Source organism: Ochotona princeps, chromosome 6 (assembly GCF_030435755.1).
Source record: "Ochotona princeps isolate mOchPri1 chromosome 6, mOchPri1.hap1, whole genome shotgun sequence".
NCBI classification, from domain to species: domain Eukaryota; kingdom Metazoa; phylum Chordata; class Mammalia; order Lagomorpha; family Ochotonidae; genus Ochotona; species Ochotona princeps.
Genome location: NC_080837.1, coordinates 3,353,434 through 3,369,469, shown reverse-complemented (window position 1 = coordinate 3,369,469; position 16,036 = coordinate 3,353,434). Strand labels below are relative to the sequence as shown.

Below are 16,036 nucleotides of genomic sequence, written 5' to 3'. Positions count from 1 at the left end.
GATAGTTCAACGGTTCTGAATTCCTGCCAGTCTCACCATTCCAATCGCAATGAAACCCATTCAGAATCCACTGGCTGACATAGTCTCTTCATGGTTGGGGTTCTGAGATCAGCAGTTCACTTGGAGCGATCTCCAAAGAAACTTTGTCTGAGGAGATCCCAGACCTGATTCTTGTGTGTGTTTGCCAGTACAGGATCTAACACAGTCCGTCGTCCCAATCAGCTTACACATATGCTGGTAGTTGCAATTGATTGCTGGATCAGTTCTGTTTCCAGACCTGTCTTCCACGCGAACTGATGGGTATTGCAGTCCAGCCCGATGCTGCCCACTTCACACTCGGTCCTCCTGCAAACCAGTGAGAGCTGCAGCCTACTCCAGGCAACTCCCTATAACCTCCATCAGGCCTGCCCCCTACCCTGGTTCCCATGCTTGCCAGTATGTACCGCAGACTTGTTCATATCCCATGTAGCCTTCATACATGTCAATGGGCATTGAAACCTAGTTCAACCCAATGTTTATGTCTAGCCACCCCGTCCCAATCCTGGTTCTCTTGCTCTCCAGTGTGAGTGGTAACCCAAGAGGGAGGAGCCAATTATTTCTCTCTTAGGCCACTCCCACTCCCAGATTACACACTCTCCAGGTGGTTCTGGAGTTTAACTTGACAGAATTAGCCCCCAACGCCAGCCTGTGCCAGCTGATGCTGCGGCTAAGCCCAGTCAACACTCAACCACTCTAATATATGTTTGCACCAATAGGAACAGTCAGCCCAGCTTGGCTTTCACTGATCTAGCTCACTTGAGGCCCACAGGTGTTGTACCCTGCCTGGTCTGGTCTGCTCCCATCCCAGCTCATGCTCTCCAGTGGGAGTGGCTGTCAAGCAGGGGAGCCCTCAACTTTACCCCTCCCCCTCCCCCCTGGTCTCATGTGTGCTGGTTAGGCGCTGCGGCCCAGTCTGGTTCAGCCCACCTCACCTTGGCATTTGACAGTGGGTGTTGTAGCCTGGCCAGGCCCAGCCCACCCCAGATTCCAGCTGACGCTGGTGAAGGTTGTAGCCTAACCCAACCCAGCAGGCATCCAATCCCAGCTGTAATGTGCACTGGTATGTGTTGGGACCATACCTGGCCCAACTCACACTCTGTTTTGGTGCTCGGATTCACCAGTGGGTGATGTGAACTGGTTCAGCCTGGTCTGCCCACGACCTATGCCAAATTTATGCCAGTGGGAAACTTTCCCTGGACTGGTCTGGGCTGCTCCCTATCATGGTTCTTGCGCTCACCTGTAGGGACTGTGTCCTGCCAGAGGAGTTGCCCAGGCTCCTCCATCAGAACCTCTCCCAATGCCAGATCTCATGCATACCAGTGGGTCCATGAGCCAGCCCTACTCAGTCCACCTCCTGTCCTAACAGAAATGTGGCTTTTCCTGACTGGCCTTCAAACAATTCCGGTTCTTACTGTTGGATATTTCAGCCCAGCCACAGTTCATGCATACCCAGACACAGCTCACACATTGCCCAGTAGAGACCTAGCCTAGTCCATCCTATATCTACCCTGGTCCTCCAGAGCACCAGATGGTGCTAGAGTCTAGCCTGGCCTGGTGCGTCCAGTCCCATTCCACACTTGTGCCAAGGGAGACTGCAGCCATGTCCAGACCAGAACTCAGCCCCCACTCCAGCCCCTGCACTTCTCAGTGGGAATCCCAACCCAGTTACAGTGTCTTCTTAGCCCCCCAATTGGGCCTGTTCCCAACCATAGATCGCGCACATGCCAGTGGTTGCTCTGACCCAGCTTGGCATAGCCGCTCACCTGTTTTGGCCTTTGCCTTCGATGTTGTGGCCTAGTGTGTGGACTGGTGTGTGGCAGTCGGTGATGTTCTACATTAACAGCCCATCTCAAGATTCCCATGTGGGTTGGTGAAATAGACCTTATGGACTCTCCTATCCAAACCCTAAGATCTCAGTCTCCATGCTTGCAAGTAAGTTCCATGACCCCATCGCTAGGAATCACACAGAATCCATCCCTCACCTACACTCACACTAGCCTTATCCCTGGTTGTCCCTAGGCAGCAATTACATACCCTAAAACCCTAGAGCTTGCTGCCAGGCAGCCAGCAAGCAGAACCTGGCACCAAATAGGCCCAAAGCCTGGGACTCGGTCACTGTGTGGCAATGGTGCCCATGGGCTGAGTCCCAGGCATTGGAGCCAACCTGGGTCGGGTACTCTCCACAAGTGGGTCGCCACCACTGCGGAGGGCTGCCGTCACCCGAGCCCAGAAGTCACTTGTTAATCCCCGCATGCCTGTGTGCATAAATGGAAAGTATTTTTTTTTTAAAGGAATAGCAGACTCTCACAAGTGTAACAATCCTGTGGCAGGAGGAAATTCTCCTGAGTGGAAAACCACTGTGGGGCCTGAGCTGATAGATGCCGGGGGTTAGGGGTTATCTCCAACCTCCAACTAAAACATCCTGCATTAAGAGTTATGTAGGGCAGAGTTGATGCTTACTAAATGTACAAAATGGATTGATGAGATTAGCCAGTTAAATCTTTTCACCAGTAAGGCACTCAACAGTCCATGAGATATTTATTAAAAATGTCAAGTAAATCCTCTTATTTTTGTTTCATAGTGTCAAATAGCAGTAAAATAAACATGTTAAGATCCTTAATCTATGCTATGTTTCACTGTTAAAACTTGCTTTTGTTCAAATTCGTTGAGACCGCACGTAAAAGTATCCTAATATTACTTTGGCTGGTATTTTTCTAATTACTGTATAATATTTTGGGAATGCAAATTTTATTTGAATGTCAACTACAGTTAAGCATGTGCCGTTTGTTTTTCTTACTCAGGTTTTGTAATTTGAGGGAATGTTTTTATCACAATTTAATAAATGTTTGCTTTATTTAATAAAAAAAAAAAAAAATCCTGTGAACTGGAGAGACCCTGCTGGCACATCTAGCCTTCAATCGTAAGCGGATTAGGCAACCATCTTTTCAGGCAAGATTTGTTGGGAAGTATGGACGCTGTGATCAACACCGCGGAGAAACTTTTTCTTGAAGATCTGTTGTTACAAGGAGGGTGCGAGGATCCTAAGTTTACTGAGTACCCCCAATCCTGAAGCCCACCATTCCTGCTATGCCCCCCGTCAAATGACAACGGCTTGATGATTGCCCTGTGTGGGTGGAGCAGTGGCCTTTGCCTCGACAAAAATTGAATCAGTTAAATGCCTTCGTGCAGCAGCTAGATATGGGTCATATGGAGCCCTCTACCCCTATTTTTTGTTTGCAAAGCCCCTTTAATACCCCCCTTTTTAATACCCCTATTTCTGTGCTTGCAAAGAAGCCCACCAATACTTTTCGTCTCCTCCACGATCTTAGGGCCATTAATGCCCAAACGCAAAAGATGGGCTCAATTCAGCAACAGCGCTCCCTACGGCCAGCTGTTCACATTTTGGATATAAAGGACTGCTGTTTTAGCACCCCGCTTCACCCCACTGATAGAGAGAGCACTTCACCTTTACCGTTCTTATCCCCAATATTACCGTTCCAGCGCAGAGGTTTTGATGGACCAACCTCCCTCAAGGAATGAAAAATAGCCCCATTCTCTGTCAAATATATGTCTTCTCTGCCTTAAAATCTTTACTAATTATTCCTGATTTGACAGTGGTTCATTATATGGATAATAGTCTCATGGTTCATTCCAATCTACAGGAAGCATTTTAGCAAGCAGTAATTGATCTTCAAACCATTGGCCTTACTATTGCTTCTGAAAAGGCCCAACGTATCCACCCTTTCATTCTTTCACCTAAGATGTTTGCCTCCTTTTGCTTAAAGTACACTATTAAGCATACTACAGGTATTCCATATAATCCCCAAGGCCAAGGTACTGTTGAAAGAAAATATCAAGACCTTGAGGCTATGCTGGAAAAACAAAAAGGAGGAATATACTAGCACTACCACCACCACTCCCAGCATATTAATTTGGCCCTATTTATTACAGATTTCCCCTTCTGGGGAATTGCCAGCAGTGTGTCATTGGAGACCTTGAACTGGGCCAACTTAACTACCCCTAGTTAGATGGAAGGACCTGGCCACCCAACAATGGGAGGGGCCAAATCCTCTGCTAAAGATGGAAAGAGGTTTTGCTTGTATATTTCCAAAAACTGCTCCATAGCCCATTTGGATACCTGCTCAAAATGTCAAACCCTAGAATCCCTCCACCAAAGCATGCCCCTGAAACAAAACAACCTCGGCATCTCTCCCTGAGCAAGCCACCACCGAAGAGACCTAGGAGATGGAGAAAAAGCAGGCCAGCCCCGTGTCAACGTTGAGTGACATGGGGGCACCTTAAGGGACTGGTGGGTCAGGCCCAATGCTTATCCCCAACCCCTCACCCCACCAGCCTGATATTGGTAGTTCTACTTTGCTCTGCTGTTGCAACCAATAACTGAGTATTGTGCTCCAAGGTTCAGTGGGCCTTCCTGCCCAATCCCCGTTACTGCTGATGGCTCTTTCTTGGGAGCCACTTCTCACTTTTTTAACCAATAATAGCAATATTTATGAGCCTCGGGTGGATATTCTTGAGTCTGAACCCTGGAATTCTTCTTTCCTTCTCCCCAAAGAGCCTATCTACTTTTCAATTTTACCAACCCCTGACCCTTTTGATAATAATTTCTCTTTTCCTCCTGGGCCATGGTGCATCCTGGTCTCCTTGTTGGCCTCTGTAAATACATTTGGCCCTGCCTGTTGGGATTCAGTGAATCCAAGCGAGACTCCAAGGCGAGTGAGTTGACTTTAATTTCTAGTCCAAGGGGCAACCTCTTGCCATAAGCAAGAAGTGCCCTGAATGAAATAATCATGGGGTTTTACAGTAAAAGAATCAAAAGCTACGTGACAGTGGGCAAGTACATGATTAGGGGCTAACAGTGACACAAAACAGAAAGCATGCAATAGGAATTTACAATGTATAGATTGGGGGTCCTGATCATATCACTTCAATGCAGACAGTAATAAAACAGCATGCCTCAAAGGTAGCTGTCTTTCCCATAAATCCAAAAACTCCAAGATTCTCCCTACCTCCTGTCTGCCTCCCAGTGTTTCAGGAAACAGGAGCTTTGCTTGTTAACAGGATGCAGGTGTCTCTTTGGAGAGTCCAGACTTCCAGGAGTACAGTCACCTTTACAATTAACCTTTCATTTCCCCCTTCTTAGAGAATTATGAGGTGTGAATATATTAATACTGTGTTGTCGTTCCATTATTAGTTGGTATCGTTTGATCCGCGTTTGCACTAAACAGAGACATAATGCAAAAAGGCATACTGTTAGTACAATCAAAATAATAATTCCTATTTTTCCATAAAACAGTCATCGGCAAAAACTAATAGAGGACATATGTTCAGTAAAATCAGGTAAAAGACTTAACCCTGAAACCTCATGTAACTTCTCTGAAAATGTAGAACTAATTTCTCGTTCTAGTTTAAACAGTTGACCAGAGAGATTTCCATGGTGCAACAAATGATGTTTTACATTATCCCAACAGAACAAAGATTGATTCCAAGGAGTGAGGCGAACACCAAAGGAGGTATAATTCCAGTCAGATTTTAATGAAAGTCTTTGATTGACAGACTGTAGTTGATCTCCCAACAGCAGCACAGTTGATTCCAAGTCCGTGAGTTCTGCATATAACTGTCCATCAATTTGTCATTGTGATTTCCACAAAGCTTCTGCATGTTGATGCCATTGCTGGACGACATGAGCTGTTTGTACTGTCTGATGTAATGCAGTCCCTGCAACTGCAGCAGATGTCGTAATAACAATAATGTCAAGGATAGCAGTGATTAGCAGCCCTATGGATCTTTTAAATCTCTTCTTTACTTCATGAAGAATCATGCGAAGGAGGACGGTATTTGATTTTTTTGCCCAGGGTCTAGACAACTGGACTGGCAGCCAAATACCTACACGGGCTCTTAAAACATATGTAGACTGGGAGGAAAAATTAATGTTAATACTAGAATTCAAGCAAGTATAGAAGGAACACCTTGTACAGGAAACTAAACCTAATGATTGATTCCACGTGGTGATTCCAGCTAAAAGAACAAAAGGTAAATAACACAAGCCCAATAGGGACTGTCTGATTTTTCTTGATGAGAAATGAAAAGGAACCACTTGTTAGCAACCTGTCCCTACCAAATCTCAAATGGTTCGAGTGCCATTACTAATTTCCACAGATGAATTTGTTTAGGCTGGAGCTGGAGGGGACCAGCCTCCTGAGTGCCAGGTGATAGAATCTGGGATGTTTATTCTTATTTGAAGAGAATCATCATGGGCCTCCCAATACAGTTGTCACTGAGTATTGTGACTCTGTGCACTTCCTATAGGGTTATAATCGATGTTTCCATAGGAAATATTCATCAGAGAACGGAGTCCAGGCCCTGCGCAAGATCCCCAATGTATCCGATGAGATGACTTTGGCTTTACTGGAGGCTGACATAATGGTCTTGAGTGAGTCTGGTTAAGGATATGACCGTAAAATCCAGTACATTGCTAAAGACAATGGAGGTATTTCTCTGATCTTGAAGAGCCATCAACCATGACAGAATATGCATGTAAACAGTGTCCCTCATGTCCTATGCAGATAGGTATGCCATCAGAACCTGTCTGATAAGTGTCATTTAATATCATCCCCTCTCCTTCAGGTTTAAGAGGTCCCCTAAGATCATACGGACCTGGCAACCAAATAGTTTCGTTAATGTATACTGGAACTGTAGTATACCAAGTTCCTGGCCTTTTGAAAGGTGGGTTAAGAATATAAATCCAGAAAGTAAAATTACTTGCCTGTGAGGATGTGACCGAGGTAATAGCTAGCATCAGTAAGAAAAGTGTTTCAGCGTTAAAAGACAGTTTTCTTCACTAGGCTGGTACCTTTTTGTGTTAATCATTTTAGTTGACCCCACATAGGCGTAGGCAGCTTAGCTCTGGAAGTCACAGAAGCGGATAAGGATAAAGGTCTCGTTCTAGCAATAAATGGCTTGGTTACCTTGAAAGTTAAATTTGGTTCGTTCTTTTTTCCCATCTCAAGTGGAGACATCTAGTGGGGAGCCAGCACTCTCCACTGTCTGTAAGGATAAGAGCAAACCTCTCCCCTAAACCTTTACAGTCCCCCTCTCCCATCCTTTACTTCCTGGTAGTTGTTCTATCTGTGAAGATGGAGTGTGTCAGTGTTTGTCTATTTTTGTGCTTCCATCTTCATATCGACTTAAACATTTTAAAGCGAATAATGCTTTCATTAGTTTGTATTTTGGTGATAGGGGTTCCCATCCTCTCCCCTTTTGTTGTTTTAAAAGAGATGTATTTAATGTAGCTGGGAATGTCCAACAATAACCCAGTGAAATCCCTTCTCACACACTGGACAAAGCCCAGGAGGACGTTAGCGCTTGCTTTGTTAGAGACCAGGCTGGAAGAGTTAGATGTTTTGCCCTTACGACAGTCACGGCACATGTGTCCCAATTTTCCACAAGCGTAACATTTAAGACAGTTTTGTTTCATTCCAGAACGTAGAGCAACAGCTAATAAATTGGCTTTGTAAGTTTCTGATCCAATATTAGTGCAAGTTTTAATTAAGGCTGTTCCCTGACGCTAGGATAGGGCGTAGGGCCTTTTGGCAGTCTGTATCAGCGTTTTCGTAAGCCAAAGTTTGCAAAAGCGTTTCTCACACATCTGTGAAATGGCACAGGAGACAGTTTCAGTCGATCGAGCTATGGAATCTGTGTAAGCCTCATAACTGCTCTGACAAATTTTCAAAAAGGATTCGTGAGGTTTCCCTCAATCTTCTACCCTGTCCGAGGCCCTTAAGGCACACCTCTGAACCTGAGTGATTGCTTCATGATTATATTGGAGTTGGGCCTGGATTCCCAAAAATTCTCCCTGGCCTGCAAACTGCATGGTGGAGATATCAATGTGCGAACTTGTGTTATGATTCCTCCTTTCTTGTTGCTGAGCCTCATCCTGCCACTAACTTCTAAACTGGAAAAACAAATTTTCTTCTAAAATGATTTAGGCTAAATTTCTCCAGTCATGGGCCTGGCGCGGTGGCCTAGTAGCTAAAGTCACCATGATAACTCAGTTTGAACCGAAACCTTAAGAGGAAAAAATGGTCATGACTGTGAAATCCACCCATTAAACTGAACACCCATATTTCAGTTTCCTCAGCATTCCTAAGAGACATACACTGAACAACCTGGACACATTAACAAAATTGCGAACATTCACCTTTTCCTGCTTCTTTGTCTTATTGCATTATTGATAGGCTTTACCCTAGAACTTCTCGAAAGCACGCAAAACTTTCAGAGCGTTTGGCACTGTTGGAGGATGAGGATGACGAACGGGAAGGGACTGTAGCCCTAGACTGTGAGGAATGCTTGGCTGTAAGATGTCCGCTTCCATCCTTCCCTTGAGCTAAATTTACATGGATCATTGAAGGTGGAGAAGGTCCAGACACCAGTTCATCCACTGACTGACATGGTCTTAATTTTCCTTCTTTCTTCAAAGAAGAAGGCTCAGGCCCGGCGCGATAGTGTAGTGGTTAAAGTTCTCACCTTGCACGCGCCGGGATCCCACATGGGCACCGGTTCTAATCCCGGCAGCCCTGCTTCCCATCCAGCTTCCTGCTTGTGGCCTGGGAAAGCAGTCGAGGACGGCCCAAAGCCTTGGGACCCTGCACCCGTGTGGGAGACCTGGAAGAGTTCCTGGCTCCTGGCTTCGGATAGGTGCAACACCGGCCATTGTGGTCACTTAGGGAGTGAATCATCGGACGGAAGATCTTCCTCTCTGTCTCTCCTCCTCTCTGTATATCTGACTTTGTAATGAAAATAAAATAAATCTTAAAAAATAATAAGAAATAGGGAGGGTTTGGGGAGGGGTGGGGAGAACCCAAGTACCTATGTAACTGTGTCACATAATACAATGTAATTAATGAAGTAAAAAAATAATAAGAAATAAATATTTTTAAAAAAACAGGAAGACTTTATTTCTGAAAGTATTTCTTGGGAAGCTTCGAAGTCTGACTACAGTGGCTGGAGGGCCAATGAAATGAGTGAACATAAAGCCCATATTTTTTAAAATAAATCAAGCTTTATTTATTTTTAAAGATTTATTTATTTTTATTGCAAAGTCAGATATACAGAGAGGAGGAGCACCAGCCGGTGCTGAGCCAATCTGAAGCCAGGAGCCTGGAACTTCCTCCAGATCTCCCATGCGGGTGCAGGATCCCAAAGTATTGGGCCATCCTTGACTGCTTTCCCAGGCAACAAGCAGGGAGCTGGATGGGAAGTGGAGCAACCGGGATTAGAACCGGCGACCATATGGGATCCCGGTGCGTTCAAGGCGAGGACATTAGCCACTAAGCCACCGTGCCAGGCCCAAAGTCCATATATTTGCAGGGATTATTTTTCCTTGCTGTGCTCTTCTGAGAGCTCTTAATACCTTCTTCCATATCCTATGACTTAACATACTTCTGGCGTTAGGTTTAAACCAATAACAGTGCTTAGTAATCAAAAAACACAAAGCATCATATTGACTCTTTTTAACCTTAACTCCAGTTCCTAGTAGCAAACCCTGGAGAAGTTCTACATACTGTTCCCAGATTGAACTAGAATTTCCCATCTTAAATGAAATGCCAAAAGTTCGTTTGCTTAGAGTGTATTTTTTCCCTTTTGGTTTTGCTTCCTTTTTCTAGAATTTCCTGTTTTCTTTCTTTTTAAAATGTATTTGTTTTTATTGCAAAGTCAGATATACAGAGAGGAGAAACAGAGAGGAAGATCTTCCGTCCGGTGGTTCACTCCCTAGTGACTGCAACAGCCGGTGTTGCGCCGATCCGAAGCCAGGAGCCAGGAACCTCCTCCGGTTCTCCCACACAGGTGCAGGGTCCCAAGGCTTTGGGCCGTCCTCGACTGCTTTCCCAGGCCACAAGCAGGGAGCTGGATGGGAAGTGGAGCTGCCGGGATTAGAACCGGTGCCCATATGGGATCCCGGTGCGTTCAAGGTGAGGACTTTAGCCGCTATTTTTCCCTTTTTGTTTGACTGCCTTGGACTAGAATTTCCTGTTTTAAATGAGCTTCCAAAATGTTGCTTTTGAGTGCTCTTTTTTTTCCTTTCAGTTCCACTGCCTTCATCTAAAATATCTCTCATTAAATAAAATCCCGAAAGTTGGTTTACCTTGAGTGTTCCGACTTCCTTTCGGTTTCACGAAAGCCCCACATGTTGGGTGCCAATTGTTTGGGTTCAATGCCACCTCCCAGTGACAGATCTCATGTACACTGGTGAGAGGTTGGCTCAGCCTGATTTGGCCTGGCAGGAACAGTGGCCTTGCCTAACAGAGGCTCCCTACACTAACCCCACCAGCGACCGGCTGACTGTGCTCACTTGGCAAGCCAACTCACTTCTGGGGATCTACAGAAACTACTGCAAGAGAGACATGCCTATGCCACCACTCTCCAAGCAAGCAGTGCTGAGTGTCCTGTGCCAGCCCATCTTGACTTCCAAGAGGAAGAGGCCACGTCCCTCAGGCCAGGCCCGCAGTTCGGTCCTCCCAGCGCTCGGGGGCGCTGTGTGACTGCAGAACCCAGACCAGGAGGGCGCCGGTGAAGCCGGAAGCGGCGGCGGCAGGGCGGGGCCGGTGAGTGGGGGGCTGGCTGGCGGCTGACCGGGCTGGCCGCGCCCCCTTGTCAAGCCACAGCCATGCTGGGCAGGTCCGGCTACCGGGCGCTGCCGCTGGGAGATTTTGACCGTTTCCAGCAGTCGAGCTTCGGCTTTCTGGGCTCACAGAAAGGCTGCTGGTCACCGGAGCGGGGCGGCGTGGGGCCGGGGGCCGGTGAGTGGGCCGTCCAGCATGCATGCATGCCCGGGCCCCCTCTGCCTCCCAGGAATCGTCCTGGAGGAGGACTCCCGAGGGCAGAGGGTAGCACCGCCAGTGTTTGATGAAGGTGCATGAAGGCAGGGTGTGTCCCGGAGGCCTGCCTCTCCCCCCGCCAAAGCCTCCAGTGGCTCGCTGGGAGAGTGGGGGGAGAGGCAGGTGCCTGTCAGCCTGGACACGGTCCCTTCTCTGGGCCTCTGGCTCTGCCTTGCGGAGTCCCGGAGCCCAAGGGCTCCCTGGCTGTCCAGTTGGGCTTCCTAGCCCTGTTCTCCACAAGCCTGGTGGACTGGATTGAAATGCTTCTTGGTGGTAGAAACCCCTTCCCCCCCGTGGGCTGCAGGTAGAGGAGGAATGGAGTGCCCTTGGCTGGGGTCCGGTGCACGTGGCTGGGGCCACTTGTGAGTAGGCAGGCAGGCAGCCAGCCATCTGCCTTGGGCAAGTGGGTCAGCCCCACTCCGTCCAGGCAGAGCAGCACCCCGTGCGTGGGTCTCAGACTCAGCACCATTGGACAGCAGAGAATAAGGCTTGGTGAGGGGTCGTTGGACCCTGGGGAGGAGAGCACCCCAGCTGCAAGGAACCTGCCTGAGGACAGGGACACCGCAGGCAAGCAACCACCTCCAGGTGACCCTGAGCAGGGAGGACCCCCTGAAGGGGCTCTGGACCAGGTACCTGCTGGCATTCCCTGACTGCCTCTTCTCTGGCCCCCAGAGGCACCCCAGAGCTGGCCCTCCTGCTTGTGCCACGGCCTGGTCAGCCTGCTGGGTTTCCTCCTGCTGCTGTTTACCTTCCCCATCTCCGGCTGGTTTGCCCTGAAGGTAAGGCCTCCTGGCCCCACTTCCAGTGCCCAGGAGCCAGGAAGGCTCCCCACCCCAACCGAAGCACGCCCATAGGTCTTGACTAGGTCACGCTTCTTTGGGGGGGTGGGTGTGTCAGTGCCCAGTAGGTGGTGCCTGACGCAGGCCAAGAGGTGGCACAGAGGGGAGAAGGAAGAACGGGCTGGGGGTACCGTTGGAGAGCCCTGCCCCTTCCCTGGCTGACCCGGGGGCAGCTGGTCTCCTGGCATGAATCATGTGGAGCTTCCAATAGAGTGTCCCCCAGGACAAAAGGAACAGGAGCCTGTTGGCTGTCGAGGCAAGGGACAGGCCGAGAAGGAAGGGCCCTGAACAGGTGGATGGGTGGATGGGCATCTTTGGCCAGTCTGGGCTGATCGCCTCCTGTTCCTGGCTCGGCTGCCATGCACAGATCGTGCCCACCTATGAGCGCATGGTCGTTTTCCGGCTGGGCCGGCTCCGCACGCCCCAGGGGCCAGGCATGGTCCTGCTGCTGCCTTTCATCGACTCCTTCCAGAGGGTGGACCTGCGCACCCGAGCCTTCAGCGTCCCTCCCTGCAAGGTCAGGGGCTTGCCAGCGAGCAACCTTGGTGGAAGCGGTGGGGTCGGGGTAGGGGTGGAGGTGGGAGGGTCCCGTGCAGCCCTCTAGTGTCCCCTCCCACCCTGCAACACCAGCTGGCCTCCAAGGACGGAGCCCTGCTGTCCGTGGGGTCCGACGTGCAGTTCCACATTCGGGACCCGGTGCTGTCGGTGATGACTGTGAGGGACCTGAACACAGCCACTCGCATGACAGCCCAGAGCGCCATGACCAAGGCTCTGCTCAAGCGGCCACTGCGGGAGATCCAAACCGAGAAGCTCAAGATCAGTGACCAGCTCCTGGTGAGGCAGCGCCCTGGCAAGGGGTGGACGGGGGCTGGCAGCGGTTACCGGGGCGTCCGCTTCCTTACGTGGCACCCTCAGAGTGTGGCCAGAGCCCGGGCATGGCTGGCTTAAGGCAGGTGATGGGAGGCTGTACTCCTAGGAACCCCCAGAGCCCTGCCTCTCCCTGCTGAGGCCCACACACCTCCCCTGCTGTGATGCCTCAGGATTCCTCCAGGGACCCCACCCTCCGAGGCCAGAAGTACCAGGCAGGCAGGGGGCGTCTCTGTGGTTTTCTGTTTCCCTCCTTGGATTGTTCTTGCATTTGAGAGGTAGAGAGACGGGTCATCAAAGAATCTTCCATCCCTTGCTTCACTCCCTGCGAGGACAAGAGCTAGGGTTGAGCCGTGGAGTCAGGATTGCCGGCTGGGTCTCTCACGTGGGTGGCAGCAGCCCAAGGGCAAGAGCCATCACCTGCTGCCTCCCCCGGCGGGCATCAGCAGGAAGCTGGGTTGGAAGCGGAGGGACCAGGACTGGAGCCAGGCATTCTGATGGGGACTGTCTCACCCACTGTGACAAGCAGGGCAAAGGGCCTAGGGAATGTCCAGCTCTTTCTCAGCCTGTGTTTGTATGCGTGTGTGCATGTATGTCTGTATGTCCATGTGTGCGTGTTGAAGGGCTGGGCCCATAAGCACCTTGCAACCCTGTGCTGCTGGCCAGATGGAAGTGGCCACACACAGGCATGCCCGGCCCTGGAAGCCACACTCAGCCCTACTGCCAGCATGTCCAGGGGTGGGGGGTGTATGTGTGGAGGGACAAGCTTTCCCCAGGGGTGCTGGAACTCAAGACAGGGAGGGAGTGAGGTCAGTGCCAGTCCTGGAGGTCCCTGCGGCCTCAAGCACATGAACTAGCCAGTGGCCAGCTGGATGCAGTTCCTGGGCAGACCCGAGCTGTGGTCCCAGTTGCTCCCAGCCCTTGGGTTTACAGCAGGGGCTCAAGGAACTGGAGGTGCAACTCCACCTCCTCCCTCTGCCCTCCTGCTCCCCATCTGTGGCTGCTCCCTCCCTCCTTAACTCATTCTCTCTGCATGCTGAAGAGACGTGTCCCCCAGGTACCTGTAGGCTTTCTCCCCTTCCCTGTCCTTCTAGAAGGTTCCCCTGCCTCTCCCAGATTTGTGGACCTGAGGCAGCTCACACCATGGCCGGCCCACCCAGGGATCTCTGTTTCACTGGCCCACAGGTCCCTCACAGCCCTTCCCTCTCCTCCTCTGGGGGCAGCCTCAACCTCCCTCTCAGGTCACTCTCCTGGCCCTGCTGCTACTTCTCTCATCCTTTAGGACTCAGGGCCCCTCCCACCCCTGCCATTCCCTCTGCTCCTGCACAGCCCCCCAGTCCCTGCCCTCAGCTCCTCCAGCTGACTCGAATGGCTCCCTTGTCCCCCACACCTCCCCACCTGTAGCTGGAAATGAACGACGTGACCAGAGCCTGGGGGCTGGAGGTAGACCGTGTGGAGCTGGCCGTGGAGTCAGTGCTCCAGCCGCCACAGGACAGCCCAGCTGGGCCCAGCCTAGACAGCACCCTCCAGCAGCTGGCCTTGCACATCCTGGGGGCAGGCACCCCTCCCCCAGGGCCAGGTGAGGACATGGCTTGGAAGGAGGGAGGAATACCGTAGCCAGCCAGAGCTAAGGCATGGCTGCAGGGTTCTGACTGCATCCCTGTGGGAGGCAGCCACAGTTACAGGAAGGGCACTAGAAAGAACTTTGCATGGGAGGCTGGGTGGACGGGGGATACCCAGCCACAGGGTCTGGGGAGGGTTCAGGCGGAAATGTAAGGGGCAGCAGAATAGGAAGAAGTACCACAGAGGCTTGGAGGGGATGGAAGAGGAACCTGCTCCCTGCCCAAAAGGCAACCCTGGCCTTGAGCACACCGTGACCCCACCCAACCCCGCCATGCTTTGCTCCCCAGCAGACACCCTGGAGATGGTGAGTGAAGTGGAGCCACCTGCCCCACAGACCCCGCAGGCCCTGCAGGCCCCCAGCTCCAGCCCCAGCTCCAGCCCCAAGCTGCCCGTGGCTGAGGGGCTGCTGGCTGCCCTGCAGCCCTTCCTGTCTGAGGCCCTGGTCAGCCAGGTCGGCGCCTGCTACCAGTTCAACATCGGCCTGCCGGGCGGCACCCAGAGCGTCTACTTCCTCGACCTTAGCACAGGTAGGGTGCTCCACCCCCACATCGACTGCCAGGGACTTTTCAGACCCACCCAGGCCCCTGCCCACTCCGGGGGTGAATCCCAGGTGGTCAAGCTCAGGCCTAGTCTTCAGGCCAGGTCTCTTCTAGCAGGGGCCCAGAGCACATGGCTGGCTCTGTGCTGAACTCAGCTGGGTGCCTTCCCACTTCACAGATGGGTAGCCTGAGACACTGAGTGGTCAAAGAATGTGTGCCCTGCAGCCCGCCCAATGGGATGTGCCAGAGCTATCTCCCGTTCCTCCACAGGCCCAGGGAAGGTGGGGCGCGGTGTGCCCGATGGTGTGCCTGACGTGGTGGTGGAGATCACTGAGACAGATCTGCGGGCCCTCTTATGCAGGGAGCTACGGCCCCTGGGGGCTTACATGAGTGGGCGGCTGAAGGTGAAGGGTGACCTGGCTGTGGCCATGAAACTGGAGGCTGTGCTTAGGGCCCTCAAGTAGCAGCCCCAGCCACTGATATCTGCAGCCCAGGCCCTGGGTCTGGATGCAAGCCACGGGGGCTTCCAGGGGGAGACAGCAGCTGCCAATCATTCTGCACTACGGAGAGACGACTGCCAAGAAGTCTGAGCACAGCCTGCCCACCTCGCCAGCCTCCAGTGGCTCTCAGGGCCAGCTCTTGTCCTGCAGGACCCGGGAGGTGAGCCACGCCCACCCACTGGCCACCTGACCAGACAGGTGGGAGGCACAGAACGTAGCCTGACGGCAACTGGCCAGTCCCTGCATGGGCATCTGAGACACAGGGCTAAGGCCCCGGACTCTGAGGGGACTCAGGGGACCCCAGCTGGGGGTGGGTACGGGACAGAGTGGACACCCCGATGCCTCCTCCAGCACTGTTTTGCATGCCCAACAAGCTGGCCAGGGCAGCATGTAGGAAGGCCCTGTGTTCCTGTGGAAACCTTGGATAAATAAATGTGGTCTGTACGACATGTGGCCAAGGAGGGAGGAGGAGGAAGGGAGAGTGGGCTTGGGGGCATGTTCAGAAGAGGGTCTGGGGCCAGGAGCAGCTTCACACCTGCCCAGCCCAGGCAGGCCAGGAGAGGGGCTGGGAACACGCACCATCTAAAGAACAGCCCTTGCTTCCCACAGTGAGGGGGGAATGCCAAAACCGCAGTGAGCCGTTCCCTTTCCTCCTGTGAGGGACAGCTGACGCCGGGGCTCCCTAGGGAAGAGTTCTGAATTTTGTATAAGCCACATTGGCCATGAATGATTAA

The 16,036-nt window shown here is 51.6% G+C and overlaps 1 protein-coding gene across 1 annotated transcript; it reads left to right on the top strand.

Moving 5' to 3' along the window:
* Positions 1–10,629: 10,629 nt before the first annotated feature.
* Positions 10,630–16,036, top strand: STOML1 (stomatin like 1). The gene is made up of 7 exons (XM_004594637.2): positions 10,630–10,856; positions 11,607–11,713; positions 12,141–12,290; positions 12,404–12,607; positions 14,045–14,219; positions 14,551–14,790; positions 15,073–16,036. The coding sequence occupies exons 1-7, from the start codon at positions 10,724–10,726 to the stop codon at positions 15,264–15,266; spliced, it is 1,203 nt and encodes a 400-aa protein (XP_004594694.1). The 5' UTR covers positions 10,630–10,723; the 3' UTR covers positions 15,267–16,036.